This window comes from Delphinapterus leucas, chromosome 1, assembly GCF_059928025.1.
Source record: "Delphinapterus leucas isolate spDelLeu-1000000601 "Yukka" chromosome 1, BTC_Dleu_Yukka2, whole genome shotgun sequence".
In the NCBI taxonomy this organism is placed as follows: Eukaryota; Metazoa; Chordata; class Mammalia; order Artiodactyla; family Monodontidae; genus Delphinapterus; species Delphinapterus leucas.
In genome coordinates, this window is record NC_143129.1 from 35,411,704 (window position 1) to 35,428,347 (window position 16,644).

Genomic DNA, 16,644 nt, shown 5'->3' on the forward strand with positions numbered 1-16,644 from the left:
TATTTTAAGAGAAATCTTCAATGAGATCTTGAAGTTGTGCTGTGTCTTACTTATTTCAAGTTGCTGATTGAAGTCCAAACATTACTAAAGATCAAATTCCTCACTTGCAAGAACGCATAGATGTCTCTCCTCCTCACTCCAATTCATTTACTTAAGAACAAATAACATTGCGTTTACAGGATTTTCGCATTGATAAAACTCTTTCATAAACTTTATCTCATTTAGTTCTCAGAGAAACCATGTGAAATAAGCCAGAGGTTTCAAATTGGCCAAAGGGCCAAGTGTGGCCCCCATAACTGTTTTATTTGACTCAAAATGTTTTCAAATATTTTGATTAGATACTGTGATTTAGAAACAAAGAAATGTCTTATAAAAATCTAGATACCCAGATTCCCCTGAAAAGTTGGAAAATCTTGAAGCAGGGACCCAGGATTCCAGGATGGAATTGGTTGAAGCTGCAAAGCCCTCAACCCCTATAGATAGTTCATGCACTTTCCAGTTTGCCACATTCTTAGCAGGCCAGATTTTTACCTTCCTGGCTATAGCTAATGATACTTGAGTGTGCAGCTCTCCAGAGTTTGTATCCTTCCCAAGATGACCCAGATTGAGGAGAACTCTACTCCAGGGTTGCTTCCCTTCTACTGCAGAGTAGCCATGGCTTTCTAGCCATGCCACTGGCTTTCAGCTTCCTGCACAGTTCCCTGTAGAGAGATCTGCTCAAAGACCATTGTCTAGAAGCTGGTCCAAGATTCTCCTGTGTAGCCACAGATAGAACTATTTACTGGTCACTGAGGGTCACTGTGATTTCATCAGGAGGCAACCATCCAGGATTCAATGAGTCTCCTCCCAACTGCTTTCAGAAAACTCTACTTAAAGGCTTTGTCTCTCAAGTGGCAATAGGTGTCTTTGGTTCTTCTCTACAAAGCCTCAATTCTAAAAGTTGACCTTCCTCTGGGGTGATAAATGTCCAGGAACCAAGTGATCCTCCTCACTTTCTAGTGAGACTTCTCTTCAGGGGTCCCAGACTTTCTTCTCAGCAGCTTCCCGTTAGAGCAATGGAATAAAGAAAATATGAGCAAAACTGGACACTGCTACAACCACTGGAAGCCTTCACCTGCACCGGTCGTAAACATGAGAACAGGCAATCCAGACATGGCTCTCATCCCTGTCATCCTTGACCCCGGGCCAAATACCAGCCCATTCTGAGAGCTCTCCTTTCACATACTTTTTCTTCAGATTCTTCCTTCTGATCTTGAATCTCAATGCAGTCCTTTCTCTGTGGTCCCTGTAACCCTGTTCCATGATAAACTTCCTGAACTTCTTCCACTATTCAGTGCCCTTTTACTCTCCCTCATTCACTTCAGGCTTCAGAACTTGGTCTCCTTCTCCTTCCCAGTTCCCCTCACCACCATGTGCACATTCTCTCCCCAGTACCTCCTCAAAGTTGCCTGAACTACTTCTTGCCAACAACCTGCAGCTTTGTTATAAATTATCCATATCTGCATCTCCTCCCACTTTCTCCCTAGTCTCCAAGAGCTGTATTGTCTCCTGTTCTGAATAGTCCTCTCAACTTCCTTCATGATTAGGTTTATTTCTCCTCTGACATTGTCAATTTTTGTAAACCCCTACCCCACCCTTATGCACATACTGTATTTTTAATCTTTCTGTACTATACTCTTCCTTTAAAAAATATTTATTTATTTATTTGGCTGCATCGGGTCTTAGTTGCAGCACATGGGATCTTCATTGTGACGTGTGGGCTCTAGAGTGCGGGCTTAATAGCCCCGTGGCAGGTGGGATCTTAGTTCCCTGACCAGGGATCGCACCCACATCCCCTACATTGAAAGGTGGATTTTTAACCACTGGACCACCAAGGAAGTCCCATACACCTTTAGTTTTATACTGTAAAAATTGTCAGATTTGTCCCAGTTTTAGAATCCTCTGCTTTATCTATATTCTTCCCCAATGGTCAAAGGTCTCAAAAGAATTGTCCACGTCCACTATCTCTACTTCTTTACTTCCCTTTCACTCTTCCATCAGCCGCCAGCTGGATCTTGCCATCATCACGCTGAAAGTTCTCTTATCAAAAGCAACAAAAATCTCCTACTCTTCTTTACTCTCTTCTCATAACTTTCTGGAAGCTTTTTCTCTTTTCTCTTGCTTACTTCTGTTTATTCACCTAATTCTCTAACTATCACCTGCTATTTCCTTCATGAATTTCTCTAGGGCTGGTGTTTATGGGGGCACCGCACCTTCCAACTGGCTGACTTAATGAGTGTTCTGTCCACTATAGTCTACACTGCTTCTGCTGTGACACTTCTAAAATGCAAGTCTGTGACTTCTGGTGATTTGTCTACTGTGGCCAAGGTGTGTAGGGGTGGGCTTTCAAGGCTCTGTACTGGCTAGAAATTCAAAATTGGTGTGGTATTGATGACCCTCCAAGACCATGGTCTTTCTTATATCTCCATCTTATTTCTCAACAGCAACACTCCCACTGAAACACACTGAGTTGCAGCCCTGCAGCTCCTGGCTGGTGGCCTGTCTATGCTTTTCTCTCTTTGTTCCAAATGCTCCCTCTGTTAAAAAGATTGTGACTTTGGAAGTCTGGAATGGACCTGACAGTTTTCATTTCTTACAAATCTTAAGTGATGCTGGTACATCTTTTTCCATATTTTACTTTTCACAGCCTGGAACTTCTTTTTCTCTAAAAGTGATTTACCTAAGACAGTAACAGAAGGACAAATGCTGCACAGTTCCACTCATGAGAAATCTAAAACTGGGATTCCCTGGTGGTGCAGTGGTCAAGACTCTGCCTACCAACACGGGGGACACAGGTTCGAGCCCTGGTCCGGGAAAATCCCACATGCCGCGGAGCTACTAAACCCGTGTGCCACAACTACTGAGCCGGTGCTCTACAGCCCGCAAGCCACAACTACTGAGCCCATGTGCGGCAACTACTGTGCTGCAACTACTGAAGCCCCTGCACGTAGAGTCCATGCTCTGCAACAAGAAAAGCCACCGCAATGAGAAGCCCACGCACCACAACGAAGAGTAGCCCCTGCTCACCGCCACCAGAGAAAGCACACGTGCAACAACGAAGATCCAACGCGGCCAAAATAAATAAATTTATTTAAAAAAAGGAAAGAAATCTAAAATAGTCAAACACATAGAAACAGAGTAGAATGGTGGTTGTTGGGGGCTGAGGGAAAAGGGAAATGGACTGTTTCTATTCAGTGTGTATAGTTTCAATTGTGCAAGGTGATTAAGCTCTGGAGATCTGCAGTACAACATTGTGCCTATACTTCACAACACTATACTGTACACTCAAAATCTAATGAGGTTGAACCTCATGTTAAGTGTTCTTAACACAAAATGAATGAATGAATGAGTGAGTGAATGAATGAATAAATAAAACTGATTTTCCTTTTATTTCAGGTGCCTAAAATCTCTTGGCCTAGTAGTTTCTGACACTCAAATGCCTTCAATGGAAAATATGTACCTATGTGAGAAATTTGGAGATGGAGAGGGGGAATGGAGATAGTCACAAAATGAAACAGAATAATTCTGTGATTTATTCATTCAATTATTCATTGAGGACCTACTATGTGGCAGACATTGTGCAAACTGTTGGGGACATAACTACAAACACGATATACATAGTCCATGACTTGATGGACTATGGCCTAGAGCAGGGGTCAGAAAACTATGGCCCACAGGCCAAATCCACCTTGCTGTCTTTTTTGATGAATATAGTTTCACTACAACACAGCTATGCCCATTCATTTACACATTTTCTGTGGCTGGTTTTATGCTGTAACAGCACAACTGAATAGTTGCTACAATTTAGTAATTGCGACAGAGACCACATGGACAAAAAATCTTAAAATATTCACTATTTGGCCTTTTACATTAAAAGTTTGCAAACCCCTGTTCTAGAACAATTGATAATATAGTTTTCTGTGCAAAAGGCTTTTTGTTACATTATTCTTAGGAATTTAACAGTTTGAACTATTTAAAAATTCTCTTTCTGTTACTTATATATATAGAAATACATTTGGTTTTTGTAATTGACTTTGTAGTCAGTGAATTTCTTAATTCACTTTTTAATTCTAATCATTTATGTGTTGATTATTGGGATATCATTACACAGTTATGTCATGTGCAAATAAAAATTTTATTTTTTCCCTTCTAATCTTTATACCTTTTACTTCTAATCTATTGTACTAGCTAGGATCACCAACACATGTTAAATAGAAATACTGATAACTAATATTCTGTATCTTTCCTAATCTCAAGTGGAAAGATTTTTTTTTAAATACAAAATTTTCATGGCAATACTTCATATATTCAAGGAATTTATATTCTTGGAGTTATTTTTCTCTAACTACTTTTAAATATTCAGTTTATATTACATGTTTTATAACCTAATCTTTTTACTTAATATATGATAAGCAATTTCATTAAATATTATGTAAATATTCTTCTGTAACATCTTAATACCTACATGGTATTCCATTATATGCTTGGACCTTAATTCATTTAACCAATCTCCTAGGAGTTTTCTATTACAAATTAGTCAACGTCCTGTTCACATTTTCCACAGCAATGACTTCCATTTACAGATGCTGAGTATGTATGAGAGGCTGTTCTAGGCACCACCTGGACTACTAAGCTAAAGTGGCTCTCAGGAAGTTTGTAGTTTGGTTAGAAAACACACAGAGAAGAGCATGGGCAAAGACAGGATGGAGAATGGACTTAGCATGTTTGGGAACAGAAAGGAGCTGGGAGCAGTATAAGGTGAGCCTAGAGAGGCAGGGAGGACAGATCACCCAGGCTGAAAGCCATGGTAAGAATTTGGGACTTTATTCTGAGAGCAATGGAGAAGCAGGTAAATGACATGACACAATTTGATTTTTTTTTTTTAATTTTTTGGCTTCACTGCATGGCGCAGTGGCATGTGGGATCTTAGTTCCCCAACCAGGGATGGAACCCATGCCCCCTGCAGTGGAAGGGCAGAGTCTTAACCACTGGACTGTCAGGGAAGTTCCACAATTTGCATTTTTAAAAAGTCCTCTGGCTTTTACAACCTTCAGCTCTCTGTAAGGGCTCACCTTGTGACCCTTGCCTGACCACTGATCAGCAGAAATGTTACCAGTCCTCTCTGGCCACCACAGCCCCTCACCTCCAGGTTAGTCTCAACATAATGGCACAGCCCAATGACACACTTTTCACTTTAAATCATTGAAGAAAGTGTAGAAGTTTATTGAAAGTTTTTCTGGGATGAAGAGGAAGGGTTTACACTGTATATCACAGCAGAAGTGTAATAATCTTTCAACATTTACTTCCTGACTCCAAAGTTCCACTACATAAAATGGTCCAAGTACTTTCCTCATAAAAAATTAAAGACCTCCACCTCTCTCCTTACTACCCCATCCTCTCACCCCCCACCCACCCCTCAGTTCTCTCTGCAATCTTTATCCCTTCTTAAGGAGGAATAATCTTGTCAACCTATGATTTCACCTTTGTCATTTTGAATGTTTGTCTGGGAAGAAAGGGAGAGGGAGGACAAAGCAAAGTCTTTTGGTTTGCTCTGGACAATAATCTTAAATTAGTGCCTGTATGGCCATCCATTTTTTAAATTATAAACATATTCTTCAGTTTTAAATTTTATCTGATAACATTTTCACAAATAAAATCTTAAAGCAAAAAAAAAATTCTCTCGTAGAAAAAAAGTTATTTTTGACAATATCTTAAGGAGACCCAAGTGAGACTACACTTAAAATTTATAAGCATAAGCTTGAGTGCTTTTGTCCACTCCTCCTCTGTGTTCAAGTGGGTTCTGATGGAATAGAATCCACCACTGCTTCTGGGGTCTTCCATCAGGCCTTTCTTCACATGAATCTTGTAGGGCAAACAGAGACCTGACCCACCTTTCTCAGCCAGTTCCTTGAACTGCTGCATGCAGTCCAGGAAAGCCATCATAGCCTGGTCAAATTTGTTATGCAAGAAAACATTCCGCTTCCCATTAGAGAACAATGGCAGCTCAATGCAGTCATCTGTTAAAGACTTCAGATAGGAATGGTTTCCACAGGGGATGAGTCGGTACCTCTGAAACTCCAGTCCAATTGTATTGGACAGGGCAAGGAGCAGCAAGGCTGTCTGTCCCCAGGCTATGTTAATCTCATTCCAGCACACAGGGACAGTGGGGAGGCAGCCCAATCTGAAGTTATTGATGGTAGTTAAGGGGCCGTCATGCCAGATCTCAAATGCAGCATTAAAGACACTGGTTTTCTCCAGCTGGTGCCACTGGATCCGGGAGTACCATAGCCGCTTCTCCACACTACTCAGCTCGTCATGTAGTTCTAGTTGTTGCCATTTCAATTTACTGTAGTCCTTCTGGTACTGCTTTTCTTGCTGGTCCAGCATCTCAGTCTCTGCCTGGGCTGCCTTGAGATCTGCTGCTGCTCTTTGTTGGTTCTTTTCCACCTCCTCCAGCTCCTGGACCAGCCTCGTTTCCTCCAGCTCCAGGCCCTTCAGCTTCTCCTGCAGCATCTCCCTATCCTCACTTATCAACTCCCTGGTCTCCAAACAGCGTTTGTAGCTCTGAATCTCAGATTCTGTGATGGTGAGTTGGACGTCCAGTTGCTCTAAAAGATTGTCAGTACAGTCCTCACACATGGGGTGGTCCACATCTGTTTCACCGGAGAGGATGTCAAACATGTCGCTTGCAGCCTTCTGGATGCTACTGAGACTTCTCAGGGAGCCCAAATTCCCAAGCAGGGTGAAGCTGTCAGGATTGTCCCAGGACATTCTGCCACCAGGGAGGCCAGGAAGGGTCCTGTAAGAGGCACCTTCCTGTAGATTTTCAAAATCTGCCTCCTCCCTGGAAGGAGGGCCTCCCTCCTGGGTTTCTCCTGGCTCCCCCTGAGCTGAGATGAGCATCAAAGCTTCAGGTTCTTGGGAGGTCTCCATGGACTGATTCAGTTGCAGGGGCTGGCTGCAGCGTTGGCAAATGAAGCGGAGGGAGGACATGGTGGAGGTCTTGACTCTCACCTTCACACTGTTCCCTCCGGGTCTCCAGGGAATTAACCCTTTATACCCTTTAAAACTCTTTCTAGAGGAGAGATTCTTTTCAAATGCATATCTCATCTTGTCACTGTCCTATAAACCTTACAATGGTACCCTCCTTAGATACTTTTAGACCTCACTTAACTTCTTATAGACAAGTGACTCTTTCTAAAAAGAAAAGCTGATCATCTTACTCCTCCTTTAACATTAAAGAGTAATCTTTCTAAAACTAACATCTGATCATGGGCACCTCCTTAAAATGTTTAATGCCCTTATCTTAAGATAAAGTCTAATCATCTTAACCTGACACCAAGGCCTCTGCCCATCTTTCCAGCTTTTCCTTTCCCTATTTCCTGCCACCCTCACCATGCACTTCTGCATAATAACTGAATTTCAGTTCTTCCAACATTTCTTATTGTTCCCTCTGACTAGAACACTCTTTCTTTCCCTCTTTATCTGGATAACTTCTACCCAACCTTTAGGGTTATGTGTCATTTCCTTCAGGAAGCCTTCCCTGACTACCAAATTTAGGCTTTCTGTTCTGATGACACACTTCACATTCTTTATCACATAGTAATGTAATGGGCATACATGGAAAATATATTCGTTTAACTAACAAATCACACCAAATAAAGTAGTTTGGAGGTTATGTATTTTGCCATCAGCTCAGCCAGAGATTAATACACCAAACATTTACGTAACATAAAAGAGCAAATAACAAAAAACTTTAGAAGTATGTTGGCTTTCATAGACACCCACTCAAGTAAGCACCTTATGTTAGCCAGAAGTACTTGCTCTGAAATAAAACCCTTGTGAACTTCTAACCCACAGTTATTGACTTGATGGAGTGGAGCATAAGATAAACGCACACAGAAGAACCCAGTCTTAAATGGAGACCGCAGTAAGGGGCGGAAAGTCATAGGGCCTTTCTCTCCCAGTGTCCAGCAGGAAGCAGCATGCCAACCACACCAGGAGAGGCTCAGGGCGGGGGCAGGAAGCCTTCCTGCAGACTCACTGAAGTGTGGCCCAGGACCTTACCAGTTTAAGCACACGAGGCAATTGTGCTGCACTGCACTTCATGCTGAGGGACTTTGCTCTAGCAAGGAAACACACCTCCCACTGGCTACCCTTCACTGTAGTTTTCAAACCCCACTTAATCAGTCACCATCATGGCTGAAATTGGTAATTTACACTTGTTACCACTTAGCCCTTCATGCATGCTTTCACCAGTATCCTATGTGAACCTCAAAAATTCCTGGGAGGTGGGAAGACTGGAAGTGCATTAAGGTAAAGAGAGGTTGAACAACTAGTCAAGGGTACTTCTAGCCCTCATAATCTCTCTGAAATGCCTCAAATCAATCCATTATAGAAACATCCTCTAGAAGTTGGGAACATCTGATTTATAGGCAACCTGTCAGAAGCACAAGTGACAACAAGGCTTGCTATTGGCATCTGAAGTGGGGGGCTGGAGGCTGCCTTGTGGGACTGATCTCCTAACCTGTGGGATCTGATGCTATCTCTGGGTAGACAGTATAAGAATTGAGTTGAATTGTAGGACACGCAGCTGGTGTCAGAATTACTTGGTGAGGAAAGGGCCCACACACTGCGATTGGGAGCAGAATCCTAGTTGGTGTAAGAATATTATGGAGTCAGTGTTTAATGGGGACAGAGTTTTAGTTTGGGAAGATAAAAGTTTCTGGAGATGGACAGTGGCGATGATTGCACAACAATATGAATATACTTAATACCACCTAACTGTATACCTAAGAATGGTTAAGATGGTATTTTATCACAATTAAAAATAAAATAATAGTAAAAGAAATTAAAGGACCTGCCTAAAGCAGCTGTCTCTCGGCAGTAAGTAAGAGAGTTATTAGAAACTGGCTAAAGAGCACTTTTCTACTTGCTAGATGGGATGCTACCTGATTCATGAATCATTTAATAAATCCAATTAGGTCTTCGAAAAAAAAAAAAAGACAGAAAAAGACAAAAGAAACTGACTGAAAGGTTGTTCATTTTCCTGGAGATTTAAAATGTCCTGGGACTCTCAGCTGGGCTCAAAGTGCAAGGCCATCTCATTGTTAACTAGAAAAAAATATTCACAGCTCAAAAAGACTACCCAAATATGCCTCTGTTTGCTATGATTAAAATCGGAAACTTCATGTTATATATCTTACCACAATTTTAAAAAACCTCAAGGCTGCCCTGTCTAATGGGCCTTTGAATGTCCCGTTTCCTTTATAAACCTCCACAGACTGAGTGTGGGACATGCAAAGTGTCTGAGGAAGGACTTCTGCTGCTGCAGAGGCCAGAGACCTCGGGGGCCCAGATGTGACTCATGCAGAATAAAAAGGCAATGATCATAATTACAGGGGAGGCTAGCTTTATGGTTCACATAAAAAAATCTTGAAAAGGATTTTAAGCTTTATTTCATTTTATTTTGCTTCAGACTAACCAGGTGTCCTTTCAAAGTCTCCTTGCTAGCAAGACTCCAGATAAGTTATTTGGATCAAGCTGGAATGAAAATATTTTCTTCAAGACTCAAACCATCAAAAGAGCCAAGATTCTGGCTTTCTGTCCCAGGTCAGCTGCTGATTTTGGAAATCATTTAAGCTCTCAGTCTGCTTAGTTAAATTCTGTGAAATGGGTGTAATGCTGGCAATTAAATGTTGCTCACAACAGCTATGAAGCGGTTTCCAGTATATGGACAAGGCAAAGTACACTGAGCACCCTCCTTGCTTGGCACAGTGTGTGGGTTAAGTGCTCAGTAAATCATTGAAAATTCGCATGCCATCAGTGCTCGGAAGTGCTCAGACTGAGGGACTATAGCTCCCATCTTCTGCCACTCCCTACTCATTTCTAATACCGTGCCATCATCAGGGAGGGGAAAATTTCCCCCCTACCCCTCCTGAGTTCTTGTGGCTGGACTAATAATTAAATTGACACAAGACAGTTTAACAGGAGAAAAGTAAACAAATTTTAATTTGTGCACACACAGATCCATAGAAATGGGACCTAAGAAGTGGCCAAAGCAGGCAGCTTTTAAACTTTTTAGACAAAGAAGCAATACATTTGTGAGGAATTGACAGGACAAAGAAACTTAGGTTTTGGGTGCTCAATCAGTGAAGAATCTAAACAGAGTATGGGCTTGTGGTAGTAAATGTTAAATGTAACAAGGCTTGTTTATAGAGGTTTCTCAGCACCAATTCCCTATCTCTGGTGATAAGGGTATTCTTTCACAGGGGAAATTTATTTCCTGCTTTTGGGGAGACAGAAAGGAGGGTCCATGTGTTCCTCTTGCACTGGCTGTGTACAGTCCTTAAGTTCTTAAGTAACTTTAATTCAAAATAATCAATACACCATTGAGGCATATTTTGGGGCAGCCTACTCTGGGCCCCACCACTGTAAAAGTAAAGTATAAAATTACAACAGAGCTAACTTGAGGAAATTGTACATCTAAAACAAATATTCTTTATTTGCAAAAAACATTCACAGAATTCCTAGAAGTATATTGTTGGCTAATGTGTTACAGATCACTAACTCTTCATAATTGGGATTCAACACCAAATGAAGGTCAGAATTTTCTTCCATGACCATCTACCTGTGAAGACTGACTCCTCTTTCACCTAGGCACTGACACTTGCATCCACAGATCTCAGCAAATGGCACTTGGTATATTTACCCCTACGCTGAACTATATACCTCTTAAGAATATTGTTGAAACATCTTGACTCCATTTTATCCTTCCTTCCTTTCTTCTTTTTTTCCCCCTTCTTATGGAAGGGCTTCTAGACACCATGACTCATGACTCCAGTCAAATAATCCATACATCTCATTATAATGAAATATACAGTCATCCCTCAACATCCATGAGGGATTAGACCCAGGATCCCTGTGGATACCTAAATCCCCAGAGGCTCAAGTCCCTTACAAAAAAATGACACAGTATTTGCATATAACCCAAGCACATCCTCCCGTATACTTTAAAGCATCTCTGGATTACTTATGCTACCAGATAAAATGTAAATGCTATGTAAATAGTTGCCAAGGCGACAAATTCATGTTTTGCATTTTGGAACTTTCTGGAATTATTTGTTTTCGAGTATTTTTGATCCTCGGTTGATTGCATATGTGGATGTGAAACCCATGGATATGGAGAGCCAACTGTGTTGGTAATTCTTTTTTTTAGAAATCATAATAATTTGATAATTAGACTAAGGATCTGGGAATCAAGTTTTTATTGCCTGTACCAGATTATTCATCCCTTTCACAAGAAAGGCCCTTAGATATTCCTGATGACACATCCATTACCTCACAAGGGAACTGTGGGGATCACACACTCCCAAAGCCCTTGGCTATCCGTACAGGGAATGCACCATCCTCAATATTTAGGCTCAGGCAGATTTTGAGGGGAGGGGGGCAAGATGGCTGGAAAGCAGGACCTCGGTCCTCATCTTCTTTGAAGAAAGAATTCAGCAAAGAGACAGAGACTGCGAAGCAAACAAAGCATATATCAGAAGGAAAGTACGTGCGGAAGAGCACACAGACAAATTCTGAGTTATGTGCAATAGGGGCGGCATAGATTGCTTATATGGGGGCAGTATTTTGGGTTGTCTCCAGCCAATCATCTTGTTTGTGCCCATATTTGGCCTGACTCAGGGTCCTTCCTTGTGGGAGCATGTGCATCTCTCAGCCAAGATAGATTCCAGCGTGAAGGTTTCTGGGAGGTTGGCAGGACATGTTATGGACTGGCAGCCCCTCCCTCCTTTTGACCCCTTCCCTAGACAACCTTCCCTGTGCATGTGTGGGCTGGGAAATCCTCTTGACCACAAGAATGAGAGAAATGTGGTCACTTTGTCTTTTACCCAATCAGGGCCTGATGTTCCTGCTAGTGTCATACCTTGGAGCGTCAGCAGGAGACCTGTTGCAGTTGCTCAGCCTGGGGCTCATCTATCTCTTACCTCAAGGACTTTGTCCTTACCATCCTTATAATCATTATCAGGGAGAGGAAATTCCCCAGGAGGCGGCTCTCATCCTGATGACCTAACGTAGCTCCTGTCAAGATGGTGAATGCTCACAGGCAGGACAATATATAGAAGGCCAAACTAGCTGAAACCCAAATGCTGACACCCCCGACAATCTACCCACTGCTTCTGATGTTCTCCTCCGTGCCATGGGCTCCATTAAACATATCTTTCCTCTTTCTAAGACTAAATTAACACAACTACCCTCTTCTTTCATCCCGGTTCTGGGGTTTAGGACTGTTGGTAGCCAGCTGGTTTCTTCTACTCTGTTTTGATATAGTAGGAAAATCTCTGGCCTGGGATTCAGGAAACTTGGTTTCTTTCTTTTTCTTTTTTTTTTTTAACATCTTTATTGGGGTATAATTGCTTTACAATGGTGTGTTAGTTTCTGCTTTATAACAAAGTGAATCAGTTATACATATACATATGTTCCCATATGTCTTCCCTCTTGCGTCTCCCTCCCTCCCACCCTCCCTATGCCACCCCTCCAGGCTGTCACAAACCACTGAGCCAATATCCCAGTGCCATGCGGCTGCTTCCCACTAGCTATCTACCTTACGTTTGTTAGTGTGTATATGTCCACGACTCTCTCTCGCCCTGTCACAGCTCACCCTTCCCCCTCCCCATATCCTCAAGTCCGTTCTCCAGTAGGTCTGCGTCTTTATTCCTGTCTTACCCCTAGGTTCTTCATGACATGTTTTTTTCTTAAATTCCATATATATGTGTTAGCATACAGTATTTGTCTTTTTCTTTCTGACTTACTTCACTCTGTATGACAGACTCTAGGTCTATCCACCTCATTACAAATAGCTCAATTTCGTTTCTTTTTATGGCTGAGTAATATTCCATCGTATATATGTGCCACATCTTCTTTATCCATTCATCCTATGATGAGCACTTAGGTTGTTTCCATCTCCGGGCTATTGTAAATAGAGCTGCAAAGAACATTTTGGTACATGATTCTTTTTGAATTATGGTTTTCTCAGGGTATATGCCCAGTAGTGGGATTGCTGGGTCATACGGTAGTTCTATTTGTAGTTTTTTAAGGAACCTCCATACTGTTCTCCACAGTGGCTGAACCAATTCACATTCCCACCAGCAGTGCAAGAGTGTTCCCTTTTCTCCACACCCTCTCCAGCATTTATTGTTTCTAGATTTTTTGATGATGGCCATTCTGACTGGTGTGAGATGATATCTCATTGTACTTTTGATTTGCATTTCTCTAATGATTAATGATGTTGAGCATTCTTTCATCTGTTTGTTGGCAGTCTGTATATCTTCTTTGGAGAAATGTCTATTTAGGTCTTCTGCCCATTTTTGGATTGGGTTGTTTGTTTTTTTGTTATTGAGCTGCATGAGCTGCTTGTAAATTTTGGAGATTAATCATTTGTCAGTTGCTTCATTTGCAAATATTTTCTCCCATTCTGAGGGTTGTCGTTTGGTCTTGTTTATGGTTTCCTTTGCTGTGCAAAAGCTTTTAATTTTCATTAGGTCCCATTTGTTTATTTTTGTTTTTATTTCCATTACTCTAGGAGGTGGGTCAGAAAGGATCTTGCTGTGATTTATGTCATAGAGTGTTCTGCCTATGTTTTCCTCTAAGAGTTTGATAGTTTCTGGCCTTACATTTAGGTCTTTAATCCATTTTGAGCTTATTTTTGTGTATGGTGTTAGGGAGTGATCTAATCTCATACTTCTACATGTAGCTGTCCAGTTTTCCCAGCACCACTTATTGAAGAGGCTGTCCTTTCTCCACTGTACATTCCTGCCACCTTTATCAAAGATAAGGTGTCCATATGTGCATGGGTTTATCTCTGGGCTTTCTATCCTGTTCCATTGATCTATCTTTCTGTTTTTGTGCCAGTAACATACTGTCTTGATTACTGTAGCTTTGTAGTATAGTCTGAAGTCAGGGAGCCTGATTCCTCCAGCTCCTTTTTTCGTTCTCTAGATTGCTTTGGCTATTCGGGGTCTTTTGTGTTTCCATACAAATTGCAAAATTTTTTGTTCTACTTCTGTGAAAAATGCCAGTGGTAGTTTGAAAGGGATTGCATTGAATCTGTAGATTGCTTTGGGTAGTAGAGTCATTTTCACAATGTTGATTCTTCCAATCCAAGAACATGGTATATCTCTCCATCTATTTGTATCATCTTTAATTTCTTTCATCAGTGTCTTATAATTTTCTGCATACAGGCCTTTTGTCTTCTTAGGTAGGTTTATTCCTAGATATTTTATTCTTTTTGTTGCAATGGTAAATGGGAGTGTTTTCTTGATTTCACTTTCAGATTTTTCATCATTAGTATATAGGAATGCCAGAGATTTCTGTGCATTAATTTTGTATCCTGCTACTTTACCAAATTCATTGATTAGCTCTAGTAGTTTTCTGGTAGCATCTTTAGGATTCTCTATGTATAGTATCATGTCATCTGCAAACAGTGACAGCTTTACTTCTTCTTTTCCAATTTGGATTCCTTTTATTTCTTTTTCTTCTCTGATTGCTGTGGCTAAAACTTCCAAAACTATGTTGAATTAGAGTGGTGAGAGTGGACAACCTTGTCTTGTTCCTGATCTTAGTGGAAAGTCTTTCAGTTTTTCACCATTGAGGATGATGTTTGCTGTGGGCTTGTCATATATGGCCTTTATTATGTTGAGGAAAGTTCCCTCTATGCCTACTTTCTGCAGGGTTTTTATCATAAATGGGTGTTGAATTTTGTTGAAAGCTTTCACTGCATCTATTGAGATGATCATATGGTTTTTCTCCTTCAATTTGTTAATATGGTTTATCACATTGATAGATTTGCGTATATTGAAGAATCCTTGCATTCCTGGAATAAACCCCACTTGATCATGGTGTATGACCCTTTTAATGTGCTGTTGGATTCTGTTTGCTAGTATTTTGTTGAGGATTTTTGCATCTATGTTCATCAGTGATATTGGCCTGTAGTATTCTTTCTTTGTGACATCCTTGTCTGGTTTTGGTATCAAGGTGATGGTGGCCTCGTAGAAGGAATTTGGGAGTGTTCCTCCCTCTGCTATATTTTGGAAGAGTTTGAGAAGGATAGTGTTAGCTCTTCTCTAAATGAGGAAACTTGGTTTCTGCTCATAATTTGCTACAGATAGTTATCTGTCCATCTCAGTTTTCTCATTTGTAAACTAAGGGACTTGAAGCAAGTGATATTCAAATTCTTCCTAACCTCAATTGTGTATAACTTTTTCATTTCTTTTAGTTAGGGTTGCCAACTAGTTCTTGTGCCCACCTCAAACTCTCTCCTTCCATCCATAACTATATCACTGAAAAGTCATTTAAAACCCAGAGTTTATTAAAATGTACAGACTTACATCCAAAAATAACTATGTGATATGACCATATGACTATAGACTATGTTTTCAATTATTTGGGTAGCTTGGGCTAAGTGTTTATGCTTGACACACTGTTTCAATGGCAATGATGTTGGTGATTGATGCCAAATTCTGGGTCACATCGTCACGATGTGCCCAGCAAACAGAGCCTAGAGTGGCAGGATCCTGTGTGGTCCCAGGGCTGTTGGAGTTATGGAGAAGGTGGAAAGTGAGGGGTCTCTACCAGTTGTCAGGGCATAAGTTTAAGTGAGGTGCTGCAGGGGAGAGTGAAGCAAGTGGTCAGAGTGAGGAATACAGGATTAGATCTGGAAATGGTGGAACAGTTCTGGGCAATAAGACTGATGAAGGCAAAGGTATTTGGGGCCAGCGTGGAGGGCGGCCAGCCAACTTTATGTCAAAAGTTTGGGCTGGCTACAGAGTTAGCTTATCATTATCACATTCATTTATTGAATCCTTACAGGCACTGGGAAAAGGATGGAGGCTAACATTTGTTGAGTACCTGTCATGTTCCCAGCTTAGTTCATAGATTGTGTTACTGTTGCTCAAATATTCATCCTTCCCTCCCTCCACATAGGGACTTATTTTGTACAATGGACTGGGCTGAAGTGACAACATGCTAGTACCAAGTCCAGGTTTCTGCTAACCCTCTTCTGCTCCTGTTCTCCATCGTGAGACAAGCATATCCCATAAAGGAGCTGATCCTTTAACCTTGGTCCCCAGATGAGAAGACATCTAGAACCCAACCATAACCTACCTGCAAAACTCTGAGAAATAAATGCTTGAGTTGTAAGCCACTAAAACTGGGGGATTATTATCACAGCAAAATCTGACTAATAGACACAATGTTAATCACTTGACATGCATTTTCTCATTTTAGTCCTTTGAAAAGAGGCAACAGAATCTCAGAAAGGTGAATATCAGAATCCCTCAGGTGCTGGGATTTAGGCCCAGGCATATTTGACATCAAAAGCCATGCTTTCCAGGGAATTCCCTGGTTGTGCAGTGGTTAAGACTCCATGCTCCCAATGCAGGGGACCCGGGTTCAATCCCTGGTCAGGGAACTAAATCCCACATGCATGCCACAACTAAGAGTTCACATGCTACAACTAAGGAGCCTGGCTGCTGCAACTAAGGAACCCATGTGCCACAACTAAGACCTGCTGCAACCAAATACATAAATAAAATATATTAAAAA

At 41.3% G+C, this 16,644-nt stretch overlaps 1 protein-coding gene across 1 annotated transcript; it reads right to left on the reverse strand.

Annotated features, from left to right (window-relative positions):
- Positions 1-5,574: 5,574 nt before the first annotated feature.
- BECN2 (beclin 2) lies at positions 5,575-7,937 on the reverse strand. The gene has a single exon (XM_022579163.2). It carries the CDS (start codon positions 7,147-7,149, stop codon positions 5,734-5,736), a length of 1,416 nt encoding a protein of 471 aa, XP_022434871.2. The 5' UTR covers positions 7,150-7,937; the 3' UTR covers positions 5,575-5,733.
- Between the last annotated feature and the right edge of the window lie 8,707 nt (positions 7,938-16,644).

What these genes read in the sequence shown, in the direction of transcription:
- BECN2 (XM_022579163.2), bottom strand. Translation starts at nt 7,149, where the DNA reads ATGAGATATGCATTTGAAAAGAATCTCTCCTCTAGAAAGAGTTTTAAA.